General features: G+C 40.6%; 1 protein-coding gene across 2 annotated transcripts in view; it reads right to left on the bottom strand.

Moving 5' to 3' along the window:
• LOC126404088 (RAS guanyl-releasing protein 2-like) overlaps nucleotides 1-20,717 on the bottom strand; it is a 54,722-nt gene extending 34,005 nt beyond the window's left edge. Inside the window, exons 1-6 of one of the 2 annotated variants that reach the window (XM_050067081.1) lie at nucleotides 20,296-20,717; nucleotides 3,106-3,241; nucleotides 2,705-2,807; nucleotides 2,446-2,502; nucleotides 2,034-2,165; nucleotides 1,510-1,660 (exon numbers count right to left, since the gene is read on the bottom strand). In XM_050067081.1, the coding sequence (XP_049923038.1) occupies nucleotides 1,510-1,660; nucleotides 2,034-2,165; nucleotides 2,446-2,502; nucleotides 2,705-2,807; nucleotides 3,106-3,175 (513 nt within the window). In that variant the 5' untranslated portion in view covers nucleotides 3,176-3,241; nucleotides 20,296-20,717. The remainder of the gene's footprint in view (nucleotides 1-1,509; nucleotides 1,661-2,033; nucleotides 2,166-2,445; nucleotides 2,503-2,704; nucleotides 2,808-3,105; nucleotides 3,242-20,295) is intronic. The other variant, XM_050067080.1, reaches the window with a different exon arrangement.
• Nucleotides 20,718-23,618: the final 2,901 nt, after the last annotated feature.

Below are 23,618 nucleotides of genomic sequence, written 5' to 3'. Positions count from 1 at the left end.
CTTTCTGCACTCTAGTTGCCTGGCATTTTTGCCAGAGCGCTCTGAACTCCTCAAGTTAGGTAGGAGAAACAAAAAGCTATACAACTTCACAATTTCAATAGAAATCAGTAGGCGTGAAAGCATATAAGTGCAGCACTTGATATGGCCGTTATCTAGGTGAAGCTCCTGGACCAATTGGTGGTACTCCCCGTAATCCACCCTCTTTTTTAGCATCTCATGTACCCACACAGATCTCCGTTTCCCTGTGCCCAACAAACTATTTACTGACAGCCTCTCACCCTCAAACAGAGCAAGTACCCTCTACCTGTCCATTTTAGGAACTAGCCACCAATTACTGTGAAATGAATAAAATAAAATAAACGGATGATTGATTACATGGTTAGGGTAGGAGGTGATGGGGTGGTTGCCTGGCAACAATAAAAAGATGTAGTAAGGATTTTTTTTTTGAATTCCTCCACCTAAACAAAAGGCAGTGTGCTTTCTGTGTGATCAGGGCCTTAGACCGAAGGCTGCCACTGGCCGTTGGAGGGGTTTGTGCCAGCCAAATTCCAGCTGTTACAGCCATGACCAAAGATCTGTCCCCCTGTGCTGCTACCGGCTCTCCTCTTGGGGAAGCAGTCCACAGCGGCCGGGAGAGAGGTAGAGGGACTATGGCGTGGCTGGCAGCTAATTCTTGTTGTATTTGTTTGATAAACAGGGGCGGGGTGAATAAGATTTATTAAATCACTGCATGGGAAACACTTAATGTATGGGGCAGGAGGAGGTGTAATTTTAAATTCTGCCTTTTCCAGATTTATGCCTACCCCAGCTTTACTCTGTACAGATAGGAAAGTGTAAAACCAATTATTTACTGTATTACAGGGACTTAATAAAACTTTCTATTTCTTGGCTTTGTCCAATTGATTTTTCTAGTGTATTTTAATTGTATTTATCAAATTGCTGAACTATTCCTTTAGGAAAGCAGTGTGGATAACAAAGCAGCCAACTGGCTGATTCACTGACTGATTAAGCCAACCTTTAATGTGGGAAATACAAAGAAAAAAAAAACAGATTTGTTTTCACCTACTCTACATGCAGAAAAGCATCATTACTGCACATTATGACCAAAAGGCTAGATTCTCTATATTTCTGTTCTTCGTGGCTTATTTTGTTTTATATTGAGCCAGAATCTCTTTATAAGGAGACACACAAAGACAAAGCCAAGACAAATCACCACCGCTGCCCCCATCTTGCCACCAACACCATCACACTTGAATAAATTATCTAAAAGCATCTAAATCAGCACACACCCAGTCACTGCCTCTGCTTCCCAAAATAACACTCAAAGAGCAAAATGCTTCCAGAAAACAAATATAATTACCACCAATAAAAGTCAATTTTACCCACTATTGCTTAGCAACTAATATAAGCCTGCAGCCTGTGACATTTCTTGAGAACTGAAAGAATTTAAGAGCTGTAAAGATCACAGTAGATATACACAACTTCAGCACAGACTGCAGGCAAACTGACCAAGATCTTGCAGAAGGATTTGTACTCCAGGTAGGTCAGGTGTTCAGCCAGTTCACAGGAGTCAAGGTGGTCAAACAGCAGGGACATTTTCCTCTTTTTGGACACTGATGGGACACGCTGAGTCACCTGTCGCTTCCATTTATATGACGGCCTGAGAGAAGCACAAAAATTGGAGGATATTTTACAAAAGGTTTTCTCCTTTTGGGTCTTTTGGCTAAAAAGTACCATTATTGAGCTTTTTCTGTAAATGCAGAATTTATTCCTGGAAGGACATTCCCTCATTTGCAAACACTCAGCTGCAGTAAGTCACAAAGCCTTCTACTTATGGGACACTAAAGGGAAGTCGAGGTCACACAGAAATGGCTTTTATGGGAAAAAGAGAAGTCGCTGACCCCGCATAGCACAGCTCAGCAATCTCTGAGAACAGGCAATAAAAAGGGCATGCTGACATAAACGCCCACAGACAGAGACATTCATTCAGGCTGTCAACAACACATGCAGCTTTCAGCGAGCAATTCACTCACACACTGTCGAGGTCAATGAGCTGACTCTGGCGCTCGTTGCCCTCAGTGGTCAAGAGGTCTTTAAAGTCTTTGATCTGGTCAGCCAGCTCCGGGCTCAGATTGAACTCTGCTGGAAACTCAGAGATCCAGTACCTGGAAGGCAGAACAAAGGGATGAAAAGAGGGAAGGGTGATGAAAAATACTGGAGGGGGAGAGAGACTTGTTTACATCGACACAATAATGCGATCTAACATTTAAGACCTTTCCCTGATTGTTTTATGTGATGATTTTCGCCAAGTCAGACAATTTCTGCATGACGTGTTGTTACTGTCAATATTCAACTGTCAACTCACAAACTCATAAATGAATCATCAGACTGAAGTTCAGAGAGAACTTGCATGAGAAGAAATAAAAAAAGATGACAGTTTATTACTTGACAAGGTGGCATATTCTTGTTCGGCGCTCAGCAGTGCAGCTCTCCTCTTGAGATCTTATCTAAAAGTCAAGGTGCAACTTTGAAGCAAAAACTCTCTTATATCTCATAAAGATTTAACAGATTTAGGAGAACAGTAAAAAAAAAAAACGATCTGGCCTTGATTCCTTTTTTCTGTCAGCAGCGTGTGAAGTGATATTTGTAGACAAGCACCAAGGAAAACATCTCTGAGGTAGCTGAAAACAAAGGTGAAGGATACTTGAGCACTAGCTTCTTCGCCATGTCGGTTGACGGGATGTACCACGGGTGCATCATGAGAAACATGCGAACCAAGGAGGTATCCTTCAAAGTGCCCCTTTCATCTATAAGAAGACAACAAAATATCGTTCATCATCAGGAAGATAAAATCACAGGGCAAGCATCACCTGCTATCAGTTAGATCTTATCGTATCTTTGGTGGTCAGTGAGTGTGGGTCATAGCCTGATCACCAATGTGTCCAGCACCATGGAGAAGACATTTTTTCTAAATTCCACATAATGACATTAAGTACAAGAATTATGATTAAAAAAAAATTAATAAATAATAATAATAATAATAATTTGTTTTTACTCACTCAATTAATAAATACAATTTCAAAGAAATGTGTTCAAATGACCAACCAAAGGCTTGGATGCATGCTTCCACTAGCTCGTCCACTCCGGCCGACTGCTCCGACAATATGGACTCCATCGTCGCTTTCCTCTCTGTTTTCCCCCCTCGTTTCTTTCTCTTTCTGGTTTGACTCTCGTCCTCTCACTGAACACAAAAGAAGATGAAAAGAGAGGATCAAAGGAGAGCAAAATAGAGTAATTGCTGTGTTAAGCAAAGAGAGGGGAAGTTAATTTCGTAGTGGTCGTGGCTGCGTGTTTGGAATAGTTGTGTGGTCAGTTATTTTTGCATACTGCTTCTCACTGCAGTGAGTGAGATAATCAGGGATTGTTTACAATACATTTAGGGTTGGTACATTTAATGGGGATATCTGCCTGTCAATGTCATCCCCCATCCGATATGATGGGTTGAGTTGACTCAACAAATTCAATGTGTCAGTCTGAAAAACCTGCACTGTCAGTAACTCTATTTGAGGGAGCACAATAATTGGTCCAGCTTTCAGTGGAGAGTTTAAACGTCTTTAATGATCTAAATTTATAAGAGGCTTTGCATTTGTATTACTCTTGGTGAGACGCAGAGCTCTGCATCTTTTGACATTTTTAGATACAGCTGTCAATATGATACCTGAGAAGTAATGTACAAAAACAGTACCTTTTTGACAACACAAGTAGCTATACAGAATAAAAATATATATAATATAAATAAAATTATACATAATTAAGGGCGTGGACACTTTGCATGACCTAAAGGCTCTATCTGCTGACATGACGCTACGACGGCAACAACTCTTGTTGGGTAACGCAACCCTTGCATTCTAAAAAAGTCTTGTTAAGTGTTTCGTTGTACTAAAAGACCCTTTAAGGAGTCAGATATTCAGTTTTCCAGTCAGTAGCCTACAGCGGTTTTAGCAAAAATTATGATTAGCATGATCACAGTTTACCGTAGCTCTAAATGCACCGTAATGACGAAGTTAGCTGCTAGTGTTACGACAGGAGTCAGCAACCTTTCCCATCAAAAGAGCCATTTGTGACCAAAATTTAAAAAAAACAAAAAAAAAAACATGTTTAAACCTTATTATGAAGGTAAAACAACCTATTACATCTAAATTGACCTATCAGCATTACTAATATGTCTGAATGAGCATTCATTAATATATTTTACCACAAGGTTGCTAATCTGCAGTGGGCTGTTAATGAATATTTGGTAACAAATGTGTCCAACAGTTATTAATATCTTTATTTTTCTCCGAGAACTTTCTATTTTTGGATTTGTAATCAATAACTAGACTCACTGGGTAGACTCAAGGCTAGCCACCGTTAATAAGGTTCAGCACCATTCAGAGGAAAAGGCGCCAGTCCGTAGACACAGTTGACGAAATGTGAAAACTTTTCTTTTGATTCAGTGTATAGGCTACACATTTTTATAAATAGAAAATGTAAGAAAGTCTTGAGGCCCACAACAATAAATTAAAATTAAAATGTAAAAAAAATATTTATTTATTTTTTGCCACCGGGAGAGAAAAGAGCAGATGTGGCTACAGAGCTGCAGGTTGCTTTCCCCTGCATCAGGGTTAGCTCCACCCTCTCATCCAAATATGGTCACTGACGGCTAAAAAAATCCAAGATGTCGACAGCCAAAATGTCAAACTCCAGGCTTTGAAACAGGAGTTCACAAACCAGTGCGTGACATCACAATAGCTACATTCATTATTTTATACAGTCTATGATTATGACTTAGTAGGACATATCTGATCAAAGAATATGTGTGTTAGGTCCTAACTAAATATACTTTTTGATGTTTAATAGAACCAATACATTTACTCAAGCAAAGGATCTGATGTCTTCTTACACCACTGATGAAAACAGTCAGATTTAGAAAAAGAAAATAAAACATCTAAAATATTGGCTGGCAGTTTCAGTTCATGTTATATCATTATCAAAATTCAAACTTCCACAATTTCTGAAGTCTAATTTGCATCTACACATTGTGATAAGCATGATCAACATGCTGCACCATACTGTAACATACAAATATGACCATTTTATTGTCAAAATATGACCTATCTAGACAATTCGGCCTGCTTTGACCGCAGTGTGGTTTGTTAGAAAGAACTGATAAACAGCCACAAGCACAATCAACAGGAAACCCCTTTTTATCTGTCCTTGACATGCTCCAGTGCAGTCTGTGGTATACAACACAATGCCAGCATGGTAAGTATTAAAGGCACATTGACAAATATCTGGACATGCATGATGGCATTTTGTTCTATCACACGTGTGTTGCAGGAATAAGAAAGAACAAAATGTATGCTGTTTTTCTTGGTGATTGAATAGGTCCTTGCAGCAGGGAACCATGGCAACCACATCTTACTGCCCAGTCACACTTTCACAACATATAGGTACACCTCTACACACAACACACATGCACAAAACAAGTGTGGTAAGAAGTATGGTTTAAGAGAAAGCGTAACCTGAGGGAGTCTATTGTTTACTATAATCCTGAATGCATTAACTGAGTCTAAAAGAAGTCAAATGCACTAATCTAATCTTCTATATAGGTTACATCTCAATCTGGGGGTAAAATAGGAGATAAAAGAAGCCACTGGACAGTTTGGTTCATTGCTTATAAGCATAAAGGTAATACTGAGGTTGTGCTTGAGTGATGGAGTTGGGCCACAAAATCCACTATGTTCTCCGCTGCTGCTTCTACTAATGGCTCCCCAGTGTTGTGGTTCTGTGGCAGTGTGAGAAGGGTGTGATGAGTATGTGTATGTATCTATTGTGCCTGACACAATGAAGCCTTCCATTGCGCTGTCTCTGCTGCAAACACGGTGGGCGGACACACTCAATTACAGGCTTCACGAGCTGTCTCAGCCACACACATGTAAACATGCAGGAATGGAGGGAAAGAAAAGATAGGGAAAAAAAGGGAACAAGTGTAACGCTAAAGCTTAAATCATCAGTCATGTGGTGAGAGTGAGTGAAAGTCACTATGATGATGAGGAACAAGATAAATTGTCAACTTCAAATCTGTGCTTTTGTAAAGGACGAGATAAAGTGTAAAGACATGACAGACTGCTGGACTACAATCAAAATGATGTGCTGTTGCTAAAGATAGACATGAAAGTTCCTGTGAGGATGCTAAGGTCAACACAGGAAATGCGTCTGAGCCATAGAGCAGTGCTGTAAGTCTGAAACCTCAAAGAAAAAATATACCCAGACCTGTGACATCTGGCTCACAACAAGATATGAACCGATACCACTGCTCACATCTCATGAATATAATCAGAGGGAAAGTGGCCTTGCCGCACAACAAGAGTCATTATTAATCAGAGAGTCATCTAGATCTGAGCCAAAATGGATTTCTCTGTGACAAAGTGGGCATCTATTTCGCTTCTGCATTTCTAGCGTTCATTTCAGAACAGTCTGTCCTCAAGAGCTGAAGATATTAAACTACTTTCTCATCAGATGCAAGGACCTGTCCATCCCAAAAGGCCCAATGCTGAAAAAACAGAAAGGCAGAAGGTGTCACCTGTGCACAGTGTGAACCTGCTTTTATTGGAGTCTTGTGAGGCACTGCAGCACAGGCTGAGCCTGTCTTGATGATGATACCATCTCGCCATCCATTCATCATCCCACTGACAGAAGCTCTTTGTCGCAACCCATAGAACAATTCTCTCTGTGCTTTCAGGAGGATCCAGAGATTGATTTATCCTTAATAAGCGCCCCTCTTCTGCCTTTCTTACAATTCTTTAGGTATTTTCCCCACATGATTTCTGATAGTGTTTGACTGATGATTTAGGTAGATTGATTGTTAGGTATACCACACACTACCAGAGCTTTGGTGTCATCCTTGGTTGCCTGGTGACGACGGTCCAGGGCCATCGATCAGACAGATTAGGGGTGGGTTGAGGGCGCAGCGGGGATAAAGGCAAGTTGACGGGTGCCTGGTCAATCCTGGTCGTGCAGAATCTGTTGTGTGCTGTTGCTTTAGTGGGCACTGAAAATGTCACATCCTTAAAGTGGTTTAGAACCACTGTATACTGCTTCCTTTACTTGAAAAGAACATTATTTACTGCATAACTACAATATGTGTATACTGTATGCTAAGGCTGTTCTCATCTACTGTTTGTACGTATACGTACAAAAAATAATGCACCAATTCTGCGTATAACCCTTGTAATCATGAGCCAGTATTTATGTAGAACTCATGTAATCAGAAAGGCTGTGACCAATGCTCTGAGGGTAGTAAAGAAGGAAGTAGTATAAATAGCTAAAGTCCATGCAAGGATGCAGGTTGGGGGGATGGGTCAAACAAACACAGGACTTTCCCCCAGAAGGCCAGTGTTCAGGATCATGTGAAACCAAGTGAATTTTGAGTTATTTCTTAGGTATGTTATAACTCTTTCTAAATCTAACCCATGTAACATTACATTAAGAACATAACTTTACGTTAAGTACCTAATGTAACATGTTTCTTTTCTAAACCTAACCTGCATACCTTAAAGGGAAAGTTCCGTTTTTTACAACCTGGACCTTATTTCTGGCATTAAATACGGTTGTTTACTCACCCAGATAAGTTTGGTGTCATTTGGAGTCCTTCGGAAGATATTTAGATCCACGAGAGCCGCGTACATCCATATAGTGGGAGTGATCGGGGCACCAACAATGAGGCTATAAATTACACATTATCTGCCGCGAAACTCGTTCATTTCACCAATATGTTTTTATGAATCGCTACAGTTGCTTGTCATCATCATCCAGGTCATTTATACTGACCTACTAACCTCTGACCTGGATGATGTCATCCAGGTGCGCGCGCCGCCGCACCCGAAGCACGGCTCTGTTTACAACTGGAATGTGCTACTGTTAGTTTTTTGAAACATGGCTGAATATTTGTCAGATTTTGAGGTTGTGGAAACATGGCTGAATATTTGTCAGATTTTGAGGTTGTGGACGACGACTTTGAATGTGATGGACGTCCCATACCGTTTTGAGCCAGAGTATATGGATGAGGAGCTCTTTGAAAGGAGGATGCGGAGGCAGAGAGAGGAACAGCTGGCCAGAGAACAACAAACCGCTGCACGTCCGAGAATAGATGCTAACTGGTGGTGTTCTTGTGGACAATGTTCCACTATGCCAACAGAGGAGGAATGCCTTTGTTGCTCCGAGTGGGATTTGAGGCCAGGAGATACACGTCTGGATGTCTCCAGAAATGACTGTCTCACAACTACAGAGGATTTCACTTCTATGATCAACCGGGCTGTTGTAGAGACTTTTTTTCGTGTCCCGAAAGTAAACTGGAAGACCCAGCCAAAGCCTGCAGGACCGAACGGGCAACTTTCGATTGAGTAAGTAGCCTACACACATGCATAAATTGTTTATTTTCCTTGAATTTGTTTGCTTGATAAGTAAATAACTATGAGAATTTACATTTCTTTAGTTTCTTCTCATCGCTTGTGTAGAACGGCCCGCACACTGCACAAAAAGCAGAGGCACTTCTTATGCAAAACGTGAATTTATTATTACATAGTGCTCAGTGACAAAAAGTGAGAAACAGAAAGGTGAACGTTTCGGTGGTAAAGAGGATTGTCTTTACGAATTGCCTCTGATTTTTTTTTTTTTGCAGAGGTTAGTAGGTCAGTATAAATGACCCGGATGATGATGACAAGCAACTCTAGCGATTCATAAAAACATATTGGTGAATTGAATGAGTTTCGCGGCAGATAATGTGTTATTTAGAGCCTCATTGTTGGTGCCCCGATCACTCCCACTATATGGATGTACGCAGCTCTCGCGGATCTAAATATCTTCCGAAGGACTCCAAATGACACCAAACTTATCTGGGTGAGTAAACAACTGTATTTAATGCCAGAAATAAGGTCCAGGTTGTAAAAAACTGTGACCGGGAACTTCCCCTTTAACCTGCATAAACCTACCCTATGCAACTCTATGTTATGTAACATGACAAGACCCAACCACGTTTCTTTTCCTAAACATAACCTATGTAACTTTACATTTACTACATTATGATGCAAAACCAAACCATGTTTCTTTTCCTTAACATAACCTATGTAACTTTACGTTTAGTACATTATGATGCGAAATTACTTTACTTGCCTAAATGTAACCTACATAACTTTACATTAAGTACCTAAAGTGAGGAGACCTAACCCTGTTTCTTTTTAAACCTAACTTAACTTTACATTACATACATAACGTGACTTCAATTTGTTGGGCGCTAATTCATTAGATGTCATTTGAATCGTTGTATGTGCATTTTCTTAAGATATCATACAGACTGTTAAGGATACCTTAATATGATAGAAAAAGTATTATACTGACCAGAGCTTGTCTACACTGGGCAGTTAAATGTAGGGCTGCAAATAACAATCACTTACTCACTCATATTATTTTATCTGTTCAATTTTTATTTTAGTCAATTTAGAACTGCAAGTAATACTTTCATTGTCTTTCATAATCTGGTGGGTCATTTCTCAACAAATTGTTTTGTATATGAAACATCAGAAAAAAGAGAAAAAATTGGCTGAGCATAGCGCACCTTTTCAGATTTAGTCAAAAAACATAGTGGAAACCATATTCAACATATCATAAACACTAGCACTATTTCCAAAGCAAGACACTTAAAGCAACAAATTCAAACCCTTAGAATTTAATGCAATTGATCTACAGTTTTTAAATAGGCTACTTGTGTGAAGTGAGAATATATTTTCTAACCAATGGAGTAAATTATTTTCCTGCCTAGATTCCATCAGACTAAGCTAAGTACACCTTCAAACAAAAACCACACATTAGAGGGAAACTGGCTGTATAAATCTTAAGCACCTTTTCATGTCTTAAAATTGACACTAGCACTGATTGATGCTTAGACACCGACAGACACACAGATAATGATATCCATCCTGCTATTGATGTTCTCATAATGGGCTCATGTCCATGCTAGTAAATACCCCAAGTTAATGCACAGTCTCCATACAGCCATTGATTTAGTTTTATTCCCTCCCCACTGGCATTTGGGTGAAACAAGTTTGATTGATGTTTTCATGGATAATGGTCACAAGCTAAAAGATGAGGATGCATTTATTCACTCTGATTAGCTATCAGACAGGCACTAAAAATCACACACAGTCTGTTCATTGTGCCGCACACCAACATGTTAAAAGGTTCTATCTCTAAGCCACACTAGCAGCGGTGCTCTCAGAATGGCAATGTTGGCTGGTCACTCCATCACGTCAACCAAGTGATGGACTAACTTTCGTCATTAGGATGTACTGTACTTTAATTGAGAGCCACTCAGTCGCACAGCCAAAGGGTGGCCAGGTGGGGACCATGGTCACCTTGATACAACCGCTGGCCCCACTACAAGCCCTTCCCTCACAAAAACAATATAAAATAACGGAGGTCCACTGTGTGGTGTTTTTAAACTTGAGAAAGCTTGTTCCCAATAGTTTTTGTTTTTGCTTACAATCAATGTACTTCTATAATTTAAAGTTTTGTATTTATCTTTTTATTGATTGGATTGATGCAGAACTCAGTGTTAACTGTACTGGTATTAGTCTATGCACATCAGATAACTACTGTTATTAAATGTAAAATAAGAAACCAAAGTATAAGTATGTAATTCCTTACCTTAAATACTGACATAGTTTTCAACTCACCTATATACTTTGACAGCATAATCAAATTCCTGAAATCCAGTTTTGGCTTTTGGTTGTGGTGTGCCACCCTAAGTTTTTTAGTGGCCCCATCTGGCCACCCCTCTGAAAAAAAAATCTATAGGCACCCCTGGAGCCATCATCAGGTCAAAAAAATTTCTTCAGTTTATAGCCCCAAACCTACAAAATACACACTAAAATAAAAATGGTGAGTATGATACAAATATTAGCTGCTAAACACCAGCATGATAGCATTCTCACTGTGAGTATGTTAGCAGACAATAGCATTTAGCTTAAAGTACCACTGGGCCTAAGCACAGCCTTATAGAGCCTTGTTATTTGAGCAATATCACAGTTGAGGCTGTGCTGCTGCACTCAATATCTGCACGCCTGTGATTCAGTCGAAGATAATCACAGCTGCTCTACCACAGTTCCGACAGTTAACAGTTACAACAGATTATGATATGATTGTTTATTTATCATTCGTCTTCGCCAACACAAATAGTTCTGCAACTGGACTGGCACTGTACTGTTGTCGAGCAACATTTCCGCACACTAGCTTGCTACTTTGTGTAGGTCTACACATTAGTACAGCCCAGCTACTTTGTATCAGGTACATTTATCTGTATGTTTCCAATTACTCTTGCAACGAGTATAATAAGATTCTGCTGACAGACACTTTGGGGGCATGTGTGATTCCCATGAGTTAATAGCTTGATCATACAGTTCACTGTGACATCCTCTGATGTAATATGAGCACACCTGGTTTGTAGTGAAGTACCTAGGCTTATTTCCTTCCCTTTGTCCTCTTCTGACAACCCTGCATAATTTAACTCAAATGTTATTGATGGAAATATGTTCATCTTCAGGATGCAAAGTTTGTTGCAACAACCAGTGATACATCCATAGTTAAAAGTCCTAGTGATTTTTGTTTGTAAATGACTTATATCATGAATTATACTGTATTCATCCTTTATATTCTAATTATTCATCATATTAAAAAAACGTTACAGATTGTTTGGTTTTACACATCATGTAATAAAGTAACCTATAATGGATAAAAACAGTGATTTTTGCTGTGTATCCATTTAAATATAGTACATGGGATTTTGCTTACTGTAGCTACATAACATTTTGCATGTCATGGAACATATCCATGTCTGAAAAATACGTGTATAAATACAAAACTGTGTTACTGATTTGGTTAGTGGTTTCTCACATCAGTGGTTTTGCTGGTACTTGTTTTTCTAAAAATAAAGACCACACATCCAACACACCTCTTTGCTTCTTGTAACATCAGAGGTTTTGCTCTTAAATGTCTCATTTGTGCTGCTGTTACTCCTTTTTCCATTTTACATAGATCTTACTATCACTGTATCTGTGAGTATAGTGGTGCCACAACTAGAAATTCTACTATATTAAAAAAAAAACTAGTGTCTCAGATTAATATGGTTATTTTTTGACTGTAACTTTGAGCCCTGTTTCCAAAGTGAGGGACAATAATGTAAATTGGAGCATTATCTCATCTCTTTTTCCTTGTGAGGCCACGTGGATGGAGTTACAACACTGCAAAAACACATACAAACAACACTTTTTCATGTCATACACACACCACCTTTATCTGTTGCCCAACACCCCCTAGTTTGTTTCAGGAAGTTGTAGCAAGGGTGTTGCACGATGGGACAGATATAGTTCTCTGGAGGGGCCTACAGAGCGGCTGGTGACAGGCTCTATTTACAGACTGCAGGGTACTGAGAGCAGGAAGGGAAACATTTCCTTTTCCCTGGACACACAGAATGCCACATCGGTGGGGGCGCACCGGCTGCAAACTGAGATTAGCAGCTACAGTTGCTCCTTAGGGATGGAGGGGGGGAGGTAGAGGGTGGAGAGGAGGAATGGGAGATAAAGAGAGGGACTAGGAGGCAGGAAGAGAGTGCACTCGACCTTGCTTCAGCCCAGTCAAACATGGAAAGAGATTGTTGGCTGAAGAGGGAAAAATATCAAATAGGGCGGGATAGTAATGATAGAAAACACAAGGGGAAGAAAATCTGCCCCAAAAGCAAAACTAATTCTGTATATGTGAAGGAGGTAAGCAGTGCTTTTTCATAATCTTGAAATAACAGAAGAATAAAAAAATGCACATTTCACAATGTGTTGCTGGGACACAGCAGCTGCTAGAGTGTAATGTTTTATTACGTCCTCCAAAAGCAAAACAAAGTCATGCATCCTGTTCCACATCTGGCACACTCTTGTATCTCACATCTCAACTTTCTGACTTCAAATGAAAAGTGCCATGTGTGAGACAGAGAGGGCATTGCTTCGGATCTCATATGTGCCGTGATAATATCTGCCTCCTGCACCCCCCAAACACAACACTGGATCATTGTGTCACATTGTTTTTACTGCTTTGTTTTGAGGCTTCCTGCTCAAACTTCTGTCCTTTTACCAGATGTGAAAGTTTGCTTCATAACAAATACCGGAAGGGTGTGTTGGTGTGTGTGTGTGCGAAATGTGGCAAGTATATGTGCATGTCCACACGTTTTTTATAAAACAGTCTCATATGCAGTTGTTTTTTTTCACAGTGATATGAGTTCTCATTACTCTTAAAAAAAAGTATTTTCTCAATTTTTTGCCACAGTAGAGGATTTCCTTACTGTCAGTTATCTCCCTAACACACACATAACTTCCTTCTCAAGCTCGCTCTGTGATGAGTAAAAGCTGAGGCCACAGGGTGTATTGTGTAAAAGAGCAAACTTGATATGTCATCTTTTGCAACAGTATTAGAGTTTGTTTCTCACAGTTCCTGCCAACTGTCTGATAATATCAGAGCATGCCATTGTCAGCATTCATTTTCTGCAGTGCTGATGTCAGGAATCTCACTTCCTGTTGATATAGTGTTAGATCTCGGGCAAACAAATTCCATGTAATAGTACATAATCTAAAACATTTGTATACTGCAAGAAGCAAGCATTCACCAGATATCATGAAAAAAAATAGTTTATGGAAATTGTAAGCATTAGGCCTACTGGACAATTTCTACTTCAGCAAATTTTTATAATAGTTCAACAGTTTAGGAAATACACTTCTTTACTTTCTTGTCGAGAGTTAGATGAGAGGATAGCCACTCTCATAGCTGTACAGTAAATTCAAAGCTAGGGCCGACCTTTGACCAGAGCTAGGCTAGCTGTTTCCATATAGGTAACAGAAAATGAGACATTAGGTATAATAACACTCTCATGTCTACATGGAAAATATGTAGCTAGAACCAGCAGCCAGTTAGCTTAGCTTAGCATAAGACAAGGGAAAACACCTAGCTTGGCTTTCTCGAAGGTAATATAAAATGCCTCCGAGCACCTCTTAATTTCACTAGACAATATCTAACATTTGTTGACAGCAGTTTCTGGCTTGGGACCAGTAACTTCCTGGAGTACCCACTGGTTAGGCCTAACTGGCAAACTAAGGCCTCCAGGAAGTGCACCAGGCTTTGAAGCAACTCTTTGTTTGGCTGAACTGTGGTGCTACAGTTTCTGGGGTGCGTCATGTGATGCCCTGCAGCCGAAAAGACTCTTTCCCATAGACTTACATTGTGAATGAGAGGTCTGTAAATCAGTGGATACATTTTTTGAGCATCACAACCCTCGAGAAATGACTCATTTCACTATTGGGATTTGATCCTTTCATAAGTCTTAAAGAGCCACGGGATTAAAACAATTTATCCCATTTCAAGTTAGCAGAGCGCAAAACCAGAAGTTAGGTATTCAGTCAGCGAAAGTAAGCTGCACTCGGTCCCATTCAGCCGCCATAAGTCCCTAGTGCACCTGCTCTATGGACCACACAGTGCGGGAACAGTGCTGATCATCCCATGATCATTCAAGTAATTTTATACGCTGCAGTTGAACCATTTTGAACAGGGCCACATGTACTAGTTTTCCGAATACATCCATATTTATACATACATACAGCTTTTATGCTAGGCTAAAATAACCAGCTATTGGCTGTAGCACATACAAGAGTGGTTTTGATTCTCTCTAACATATTTCCCAACATGTTGAACTCTTTCTTTAACAGCAAACTTCAGTTCCATTGCCAAGAGGCACCAAAGGCCCAACATGCAGAAACACTGCAGGAAAACATCTGCCTAAAAACAGCCGCTGGTCGGGCTCAGACACCAAGTGATGTTAAATCCTTTTTCACAATTCAGGTTTTCTAAGAAATGTGTGTGGTTTGCAGACTAGGGCACATAGTGTGCATCTGGAGACTAATTTGGGTTTTTTTTTTCAGTGTTTATCCGCTTCATTTCCTCCTGCCTGCTCACTGAGCTATACGCTGGTTTTATACAACAGTCATTCTAAACTAGTTTAATGTTGTGTGTGCATGCTAGGAGTTTCACATTCGCCCAGCCAGCCTCTTCATTACCCCTGCAGGCTTTTTTTTCTAACAGCGTTAGCCCTGGCTAGTTCCTGTTTACGTATTCCTCCCTAAAACAGCTTGCATCCCTGAGCAGACCACAACCCCCACAATTTCCTGCCATCATAATACACCATTCATAATGCACATTCAGATAAAGAGTGTGAGAGATTACAGACTGCAACCAGATTGATGAAAACAAAAGTAAAGTATGCACTTCTTTTGATTGCAGGTGCAGGATGCTACAGGCGTTCCACTCATTTTTCAATTCCCTTTCTGAAAGTGAGGCACGCCTAACACCTGTAGCACAGAGTGATGCCATTCAACTGAAACCTGAACTAATCACAGCCATGCAATCACCATCACTGCTAATTCACTGCCTTAAGTAATCACTCCACCAGCTTAGATACAGCAGCCTGTGAGTTTCGATCCGCCCTCCCACCGGGCTCATCCACAACTGTGTTCCCCCCTGACTGATTTAATTCCAGCCACAGCTTGATTTATAGCCCCTCAGGTCCTGCACTTTCCCTCAACAGCAGCTACCGTCCCCTCCTATGTCTCCCACTTTTCTGCACTCCAGCCATGCCTTTAAAGGTGAGGAGAGCACAGTGCATTGACAGACTGAGATTTTACAGGGCCTGTGCACTTCCATGGCAGTTACAGAGGTGACAGAGAAGCAGAAAGATCCCAGGAGGGACGGAGAAAGAGCAGAGATGACTATTTTTCTGGACTGAACCACCGGGTTTTGAAGGGACCCTGTTCACATTAAGAAATGTCACATCCACTCACAATTAGAGCATTTATTGATGTAGTTTTAGGATCACTGTTGTCCTGCCAAGTTAGTGGGAGCCAAACTAAATCTGATTCCAGCTCTGCCTATGCTGCCTGTCTTTAAATGTTCTTTCTGGTGTTAAAAATAAAAAAAAAACACTTCCAACATTTACTTTAGAAGAAAAATTATAAATTCAGGTGGCTTGGTGCCTATGATGCTTGGTGTGAATGAAATCCAGTAGATAAAATGTGAAGGGTTGATACAGGTAATTAGGACCACAGTACAGCAACCCAATTGCCACAAAAAATGTTGGCAGTGTACCTTTCTGCAACCAACAGATATGTTTAATTTGTATGTTATTGCACAGCAGATACGTTAAAACTTTACATTCCTTTATGTTTTAGCATCACTGTAATTAACCTGTGGTTAGGTTTAGGCACAAAAACCACTTGGTTTAAGTGCTTTTTCGTGGGCAACTGGACTTGCTTGAGTTTCTTGAAGACATTTCCCCTCTCATCCAAGAGGCTTTTTCAGTTCTGAACTGAGAATCAGAACTGAGAATCAGAACTGAGAAGAGGAACTGAAGAGGCCTCTTGGATGAGAGGGGAAACGTCTTCAAGAAACTCAAGCCAGTCCACTTGCCTACAATACAACACTTATGATTGCCAGGGCCTGGATGACTGAAAATCTTCACCAACACTTGGTTGTGGTTAGGAAAAGATCATGGTGGGCTTTGGCACAATCACGGCCGGAGAAGCTGTTGATGTCTCAATAAAAAACAACCGCTTTTTGTGGCACTATCCAGGCATGATATGTGGCAATGTCTCTGTAAAAAACCAACTGCTTTTCGTAACAATGTCCAGCCTGAAATCGCAGCTATGTCTCAGTTTTTGTGGTATTATCCCAGACAGAAATGCAGCGGCATCTCAGTAAAAGACAAAAGCTTTTTGCACTATCCACAGTGGTAAAACAACAACATGTCACTAAGAAATGCCTACGTTTGCTGGCTAAAAAGCCGCAGCTCATACACTACATCACAGAAATGTTTATATGATGCATATGGAATTTACAAATGTAATGTAACATTTTCCTCTGGTGGCTGGGGTGAGTACAGGGACTGTGGAGGAACAGATGAGATAGGGAAGGCACTGGACAGAGATAAAATGTGCATTGGATCGTAAACACCAATGATGGCGAACATTCATTGCTACTCCTGTCGGTTTTCTGTAATAATTTTTTGTTTGATTTGTCTCCTGTGTAGATTGAGTTTTGTTTACCTCTTCCTCACTACATCCCTCTGCTCTGCCTTAGTTTTATTCCTTCCTCTCCTCCTCCTCCTCCTCCTCCTCCTCCTCCTCCTCCTCCCAGATTTGTCGCTGTTGCTGCTTTGGCATAAAGCAGCAGCCCCTGCACAATGGATCCAATTATGGCTGGCTTTCATGATAAGTGCAACACTGCTGCAGGTTGAGGTGGCAGAGGTGGTTGGAAGTGATGCTAAATATCAAGGGTGGCCGCTCCAGAGGCCTGAAGTAATTGCACTGCGGCAGCAGAGGAGAGGAGGGAAAAATAGAGATGCAGAGGATCTTTTTTTTTTTTTTTTAATCTCTACTTCTTGATTTTACCATCACGCTGGAGGCACTCTGAATTCTTGAAATCCTTTCTTTTTAAAGAGCTGTACCTTTGAAGTCAAGCACCACTTCACTTGTCGGGCAGATCACAGAGGTTACTGTGAGGCAGCTGCTAAAATGGACTTTGGACTAATTGTTTTATTGATCTGTGCTTTGCTGACAGATTTGTCTGTCACATATGATGATAATGCGGTTGATGGCTGCCACATTTGCATTCTCTGAATCAGCTGCAGATCTGGACGAACAAGTGCACACAAAGCAAGCCTGTCCAATATTCAAAATAGGAGCGGTTAATCAGCAACATGCAGCTCTGGCCAAATTGTGAAAAAAACACTGAAGTGCCTCCCACGAGGATGTGACGGGCTGCACAACTACGGCTGTTAAGACTTTCAAATGTCCAGAGAGGCAGCCAGTCGCAGCTTACAAGTCAAATCCCCACAGTTCTGACATCAAAACATGGTCGGATAAGGAAGGGGTGAAGTATAAGCGAAGACGTCGCAGAGCAAGCAATCAGCAGCCCCGGCACTCAAAGATGCCTCCTAATCCCCGCTGCTTTGAGGGCGGTGGGAGAAAAATCACCTCGAATCACTGCAGTCAGACAGCTGCAGCCTGTATAAGAGAACAGGTAATGAGGTGGGCTGATTGAAGGGGGGAAAAAATGAGCTAAATCTGACCTCTCCCATGTTTAATTCAGCAGCAAAGGCTGACGATAATACATCCCAGCACAATAAGCTGGGATGTGGCCTCTCCAGTCATGGTGAATTCCCATCAGCACACAGGTGTTTATTGGTTATTAGCAGAGCTGCCAGGGGTCTTGAAGGTCAGTGTTAGTGCCATTTCATGGAACCCTCAGCAAGGCATCTTCCCTCCTCCCCTTCTCTTACCAGATGGGTCAGGCAGTAAGTTTGCACACTAGTAGACTTTTGTTTACCGTTATTCTCACTCACCCAGCCACTCCCTGGAATTCCTACTTCCTTCTCTACTCTACGCCCAGTGAGGCTCCTCTTCCTGAAAATAATTGCACTGACCCATTAATTCCTTTAGTTCAGGGCTGTAATCACCTACTTATGACTGGGGGGACTATTTTCAATTGGCCAAACCCTGAAGTTGGGTCTGCGGTGGGGTGGGGAAAATATCGATACATAATAGTATCATAATATTTTGTGTGGCAATATCGTATCTATACATGGACAGCAAGTATTTTTTTATTATATAAATTAATAATGTCGCAAATACAAATTAAACTTTTGGTAACCAATTGCTTTTTCAGTCCACTAGAGATATATACATTTACAGAAAATTCTTAGCAACTAGTTGCATCACTTTCACAGTAAGTTACTGTATCATTTTTACAGTAAATTATTGTGAAATGACAGCTGTATACTATGATCTCAAAGTAGTTATACCAACATATTACTGTGATTTAGCAGTATGCTTTTGTAAAATTGCTGTATTCAATTGTATCCTCACAGTTAAAGCCATATATTATTACATCACTGTAATATAACAGTATGTTCCTGTAAAATTAATGTATTTAACTGTAACTTCACTGTCTGTGTACATTGGAGTATACTGATTTAGCAGTATGCTCCCATGGCATTATTATATTTCACTGTAATCTCACAGTCAAACTGCATATATTACTGTGATTTAGTGGTGTACTTCTGTAAAACTACTATATTTACCTGCATGAATTTCACAATAAAACTCTGAATGTGGTTGAATATCGCAGTTGTAACCTTTAAGGTGATAATAATGTAATTTATTGTAAAATTTATAAGAATTACAAACTGTAACTTTCGTTCAATGGTGTCAGCCAGGATACAGCAACGCCACTTGCACAAGTTACGCAGTACATTAAAATACTAGAACCTGAAGTGATAACAATGTCAATTTGACAATTACATTTTTTAAGTTTATTTATGATTATGATTGCATTTGCTAATGATTATTTCAGACAGCAGTGCGGGTTGCCTCTCGAAGCATAGCAAATCTTTCTTACATTTTCTATCAATACACTGAGGGGGACATTTTGAGCATGTGTGTGGGGGTGTCCCCCAAATACATATGTTTTAATTACTGCCTTGTATAAGTTCAGCTCAAGGCAGTAATTATAATATGTATTTGAGGATACAACCACCGCCCCCAAATTCTTGATAAAAAAGTATGCTTTTTTCTTTAATCTATGCTATACATCAGGCAACCACGTACCCCATGCAGACCTGTTGAATATAAAATGTAATCATAATAACAAATAAAATCAACAAGACCCACACACCCAAGGGGATTTGGTCCCCCCTCCCTATTTTTGACTCCATGGCTATGGTCTTGGTTCAACTAGTAGACATAACTGATGCAACCAGTGCCCTGTACAAGTCTGAGCACAACAGCTGTAAGTACTTTTTCCAACACAAAGTACAAAGCGCACCCATGACTCCCCAATGAGTCAACATGAAATTCTGATTTGCTGTGGCTGATGGTGCAAGAACACAAGTCCTCGCATGATCGTATCTACTGTTGCAATACAACAATACACATTTACACTGCTGTAGGTGAAGCAGGAGTGAAATAAGACACACGCAGCATTACACTGTGGTAGGTTTCTTCTAAATGCAAGTGTCTGACCAGACGAGAAAGAGAAGCTTCTGAAACCCGCCGTGCGTAAAAAAAGTCTCCAGCGGCCTCTGATTACTAACATGCAAGTTATGACACGTCTTACCTTTAGAGTTTGAAGGGTCCCATGCTCTGGGAGAGGAGGCGACAGTGAGAACAGTTGTGGAGTGAGCACTGAGATGCAAAGCGTTACATCACCAGCACCACGTACCGAACTCAAAACGCCTGTTCGGCTATGGAGTGGGAACACGGGGTCCTGCGGAGAGAGGCGCAGATGATCGAAACCCAAGAAGTCATCAGAAGAGATGCACTCGGATTCCTCCTCAGAGTTGATGCTGGGTTGATGCTCTCTGAATGGGCTATGCGGGGGTTTTCCTACGGCACATTAACCCTACAGTGCGCACAAGTCATCTCCTGGCGCGCTCGGAAGCAAGTTTATGGATGCGATGTGTTGTTGGCGTGTTAGGAGCAGCTGAGCTCAGTCATTTGGTCGCAGCTGGACCGCGTGCCAGCCCTCTGCTCCTGTTCCAGCTGTGCGGCTCACAGTTACACTGCAGAGCCACAGTCCCGCCTATTGGTAGTAGCACAGCAACACCAGTCTGCACATGCTTGTTGTGCACGAGCCGCCACGCACCATCACACACCGTATCTCTGCGATATTAATGCGTCTTGTCAGACAAAATGTACAATTTCTTTATAGTCTCACACATGTCTACACTTTCAGTTTTGTGCTACCTTCACATACACTTCATACATTTCGATATTTTTTTTTTAACATTTTATCGAGTGGTCTCGTGCACTTGGCTGGATGACAGTAACCAAGGAGTAGACAGCTGCTGCAGTGGCAGAATGGGACGTTCATGCATTTGTTGATAAATGCATTTATAACACTGCATGGCAGTTTGAGCAAACTATGCTGCATTGCTGTTTATTAGGTGAATCAGGAAGGTTGCACATTAAATACACGGGGTTTTTTTTCATAGTGATATGTTGAACATATAGTACACCTACCTGTTGCTGCAGGGTAGGGGTTTGCTGCCTTCATGACGTCACATGTTGCGTTCAGGTCACGGGGATTAAAGGGGGACTATACCAATTTTCCAAAGCCATTCATATTATTCCTATGGTCTAAGAAAGTCCCAAAATATTACAACACATAAAACATTTTCTTACAAATCCAAAAAATCCAGAGTGCTGAAACTCAGATTTGTGATGTCATCAAGTGAAGTCTGGAGCTGCTCCTTAGACAATGAATCGGGAAAGATGTTCTATGTAACAAGAGAATGTTTTGAGGTGACTAAATCACAGTTTGTTAACAATAACCCCCGACATCACATACATAAAATGAAACAGTGCTGAGCAGAGGCTGCCTCAGTTCGTTTTTAGCCACCTTAAGAAAAGGCCCACCGACAAAAATCAAAATCAGTTTAAATGTACGCTATATTTAGAATTTTTTTCATTGCTTTACCTCGCAATGCTTTACCTCCTGGTCTACTGCTGCCTCAATCCATTAGTGTGTAAGGTAAAGTGTGGAAAATATTCCAAATATATTTAACACTTAAAGTGATATTGATCTTTTTAGGTGGCTAGTGCGTTTCACTGCGGCACCCATCAGTGGCAGTACATTGCTTAGCTTCCATGCCGTTAGATTTGCTTTATCAAAGACGCTAGCAAAGCAACAAAGTACATAAAATAAGCACAGCAGAAAGGTCAGATAGGTCAGACCACCATGTTGAACTACAGTATACATCTTTAAATTACATATTTACGGCAGGAAATGACAACAGAAAAAAAAAAGAAATAAGTTCGCAGATTTTGCATATCTCTGCAATTTTCAACAATGGAAATGTTTGCGCCATGTCACAGTAATAGGGTCTATAAAGCCCATTTGTGTATAAAAAAAAAAACATTCTGTGGGTCCACAAAATCAGGCTCACATTCATTGTCTGTGGAGCAGCTCCAGACTTTATACCCAATGACATTACAAGTTTGAGTCTTAAGTCCAGTTTCCACCTAACACTTTCAGTATGGTACCTTTGGAACCAAAAGTGACCCTTCAGACATGGTACCTAGACCCTAGGTATGTTTAGTGTTTCCACCACAAAGAGTACCCTTAAATGTGGGCGGGGTTGTTGTCACACACTGCTTCGTCCAGCACTCACTGTATTTCCTCATAGACGGAACATCTGCACCTCAGTTCTTGTCCAGAGAACAATTCGACATTTTCAGAACAAAAAACAGTGGCTGCAGTGAGAGTCTCTCTCCATGGGATATTTAAAAATAGTGGGTTTGTGCACTGAGTCCTTCCCAGGTAAGCACAGCCATCCAGATCCCCCAAGAACAACACTCTGCGATGCTTTTTTTTCTCCAAGTGAGGATTAGACTATCTGCAGTTCACAAAATCTGGTCGAAATATACCTATATATATACAGTGGGGCAAAAAAGTATTTAGTCAGCCACTGATTTTGCAAGTTCTCCTACTTAGNGAAAATTACAGACCTCTCTCATCTTTCTAAGTAGGAGAACTTGCAAAATCAGTGGCTGACTAAATACTTTTTTGCCCCACTGTATATATATATCAGAATCAGAGATACTTTATTGATCCCCAGGGGGAAATTGTTGTATGTATGTGTATGTATGTATGTATATACGTATATATATATTTTAAATGTTTGAAGATCCCCTCATTACTAAAAGTCTGTGTCATCCAAGAGAGACAAAAAACAAAACAACTATAGTGATGGTCAAAGCTGTCACATTGAAATTTAAGATGTGCTGATGGGTTCACTTCGTCAACTCATGCATTGAGTAACATTACAAGTAAACATTCCACCCTAAAAGTTGCCGGCAGTCGGCCCAGTGAATTGAGGGTTTTTTTTTTCTCAGACTACAGCTGCTGCGAGAGGCAGCAAAACATCCTTTATTTTTTTTATTGTTGTAGTTTACTAATATATATAAGACTTGCCACGGTATGAACAGTAGTTACAAAACCAGCTACAACTTAGCCCTGACCAAAAGTAGTATGCTATCGACCAATCAGCTGACTGCAGTGTTCTTAGCTCCACCTTTTAGTACCAGATCTGTGTGCTAGGTACCCCAACAGAGGGGTGGCCAAAAATGGGGGCAGTACAGAATGGCCCCATTGGTACCATCCACAACTTTTCACAGTGTAGACGGAAAAAATGCTTACTGGACTGAACTGAAACGTACCGCACTGCTACTGTAGGTGGAGATGGAGCTTTACTTCTCTGGTTTCTGGTTTTGAGAGAGAGTAGCTCATGTTCACAAATACTAATTACACTTTCCTGGGCCACAGACATTTAACACTGGAATTCTTAATTTAGGTGGTGTTCCTCTTTAAGTGAGTGTAATCTAATGTAATGCTAAGGTATTATACGCAGTGACGTAATTTGTTGTGTTTTTTCATTG

This window comes from Epinephelus moara, chromosome 17, assembly GCF_006386435.1.
Source record: "Epinephelus moara isolate mb chromosome 17, YSFRI_EMoa_1.0, whole genome shotgun sequence".
In the NCBI taxonomy this organism is placed as follows: Eukaryota; Metazoa; Chordata; class Actinopteri; order Perciformes; family Serranidae; genus Epinephelus; species Epinephelus moara.
This window is presented reverse-complemented; position numbering and strand designations above follow the sequence as displayed.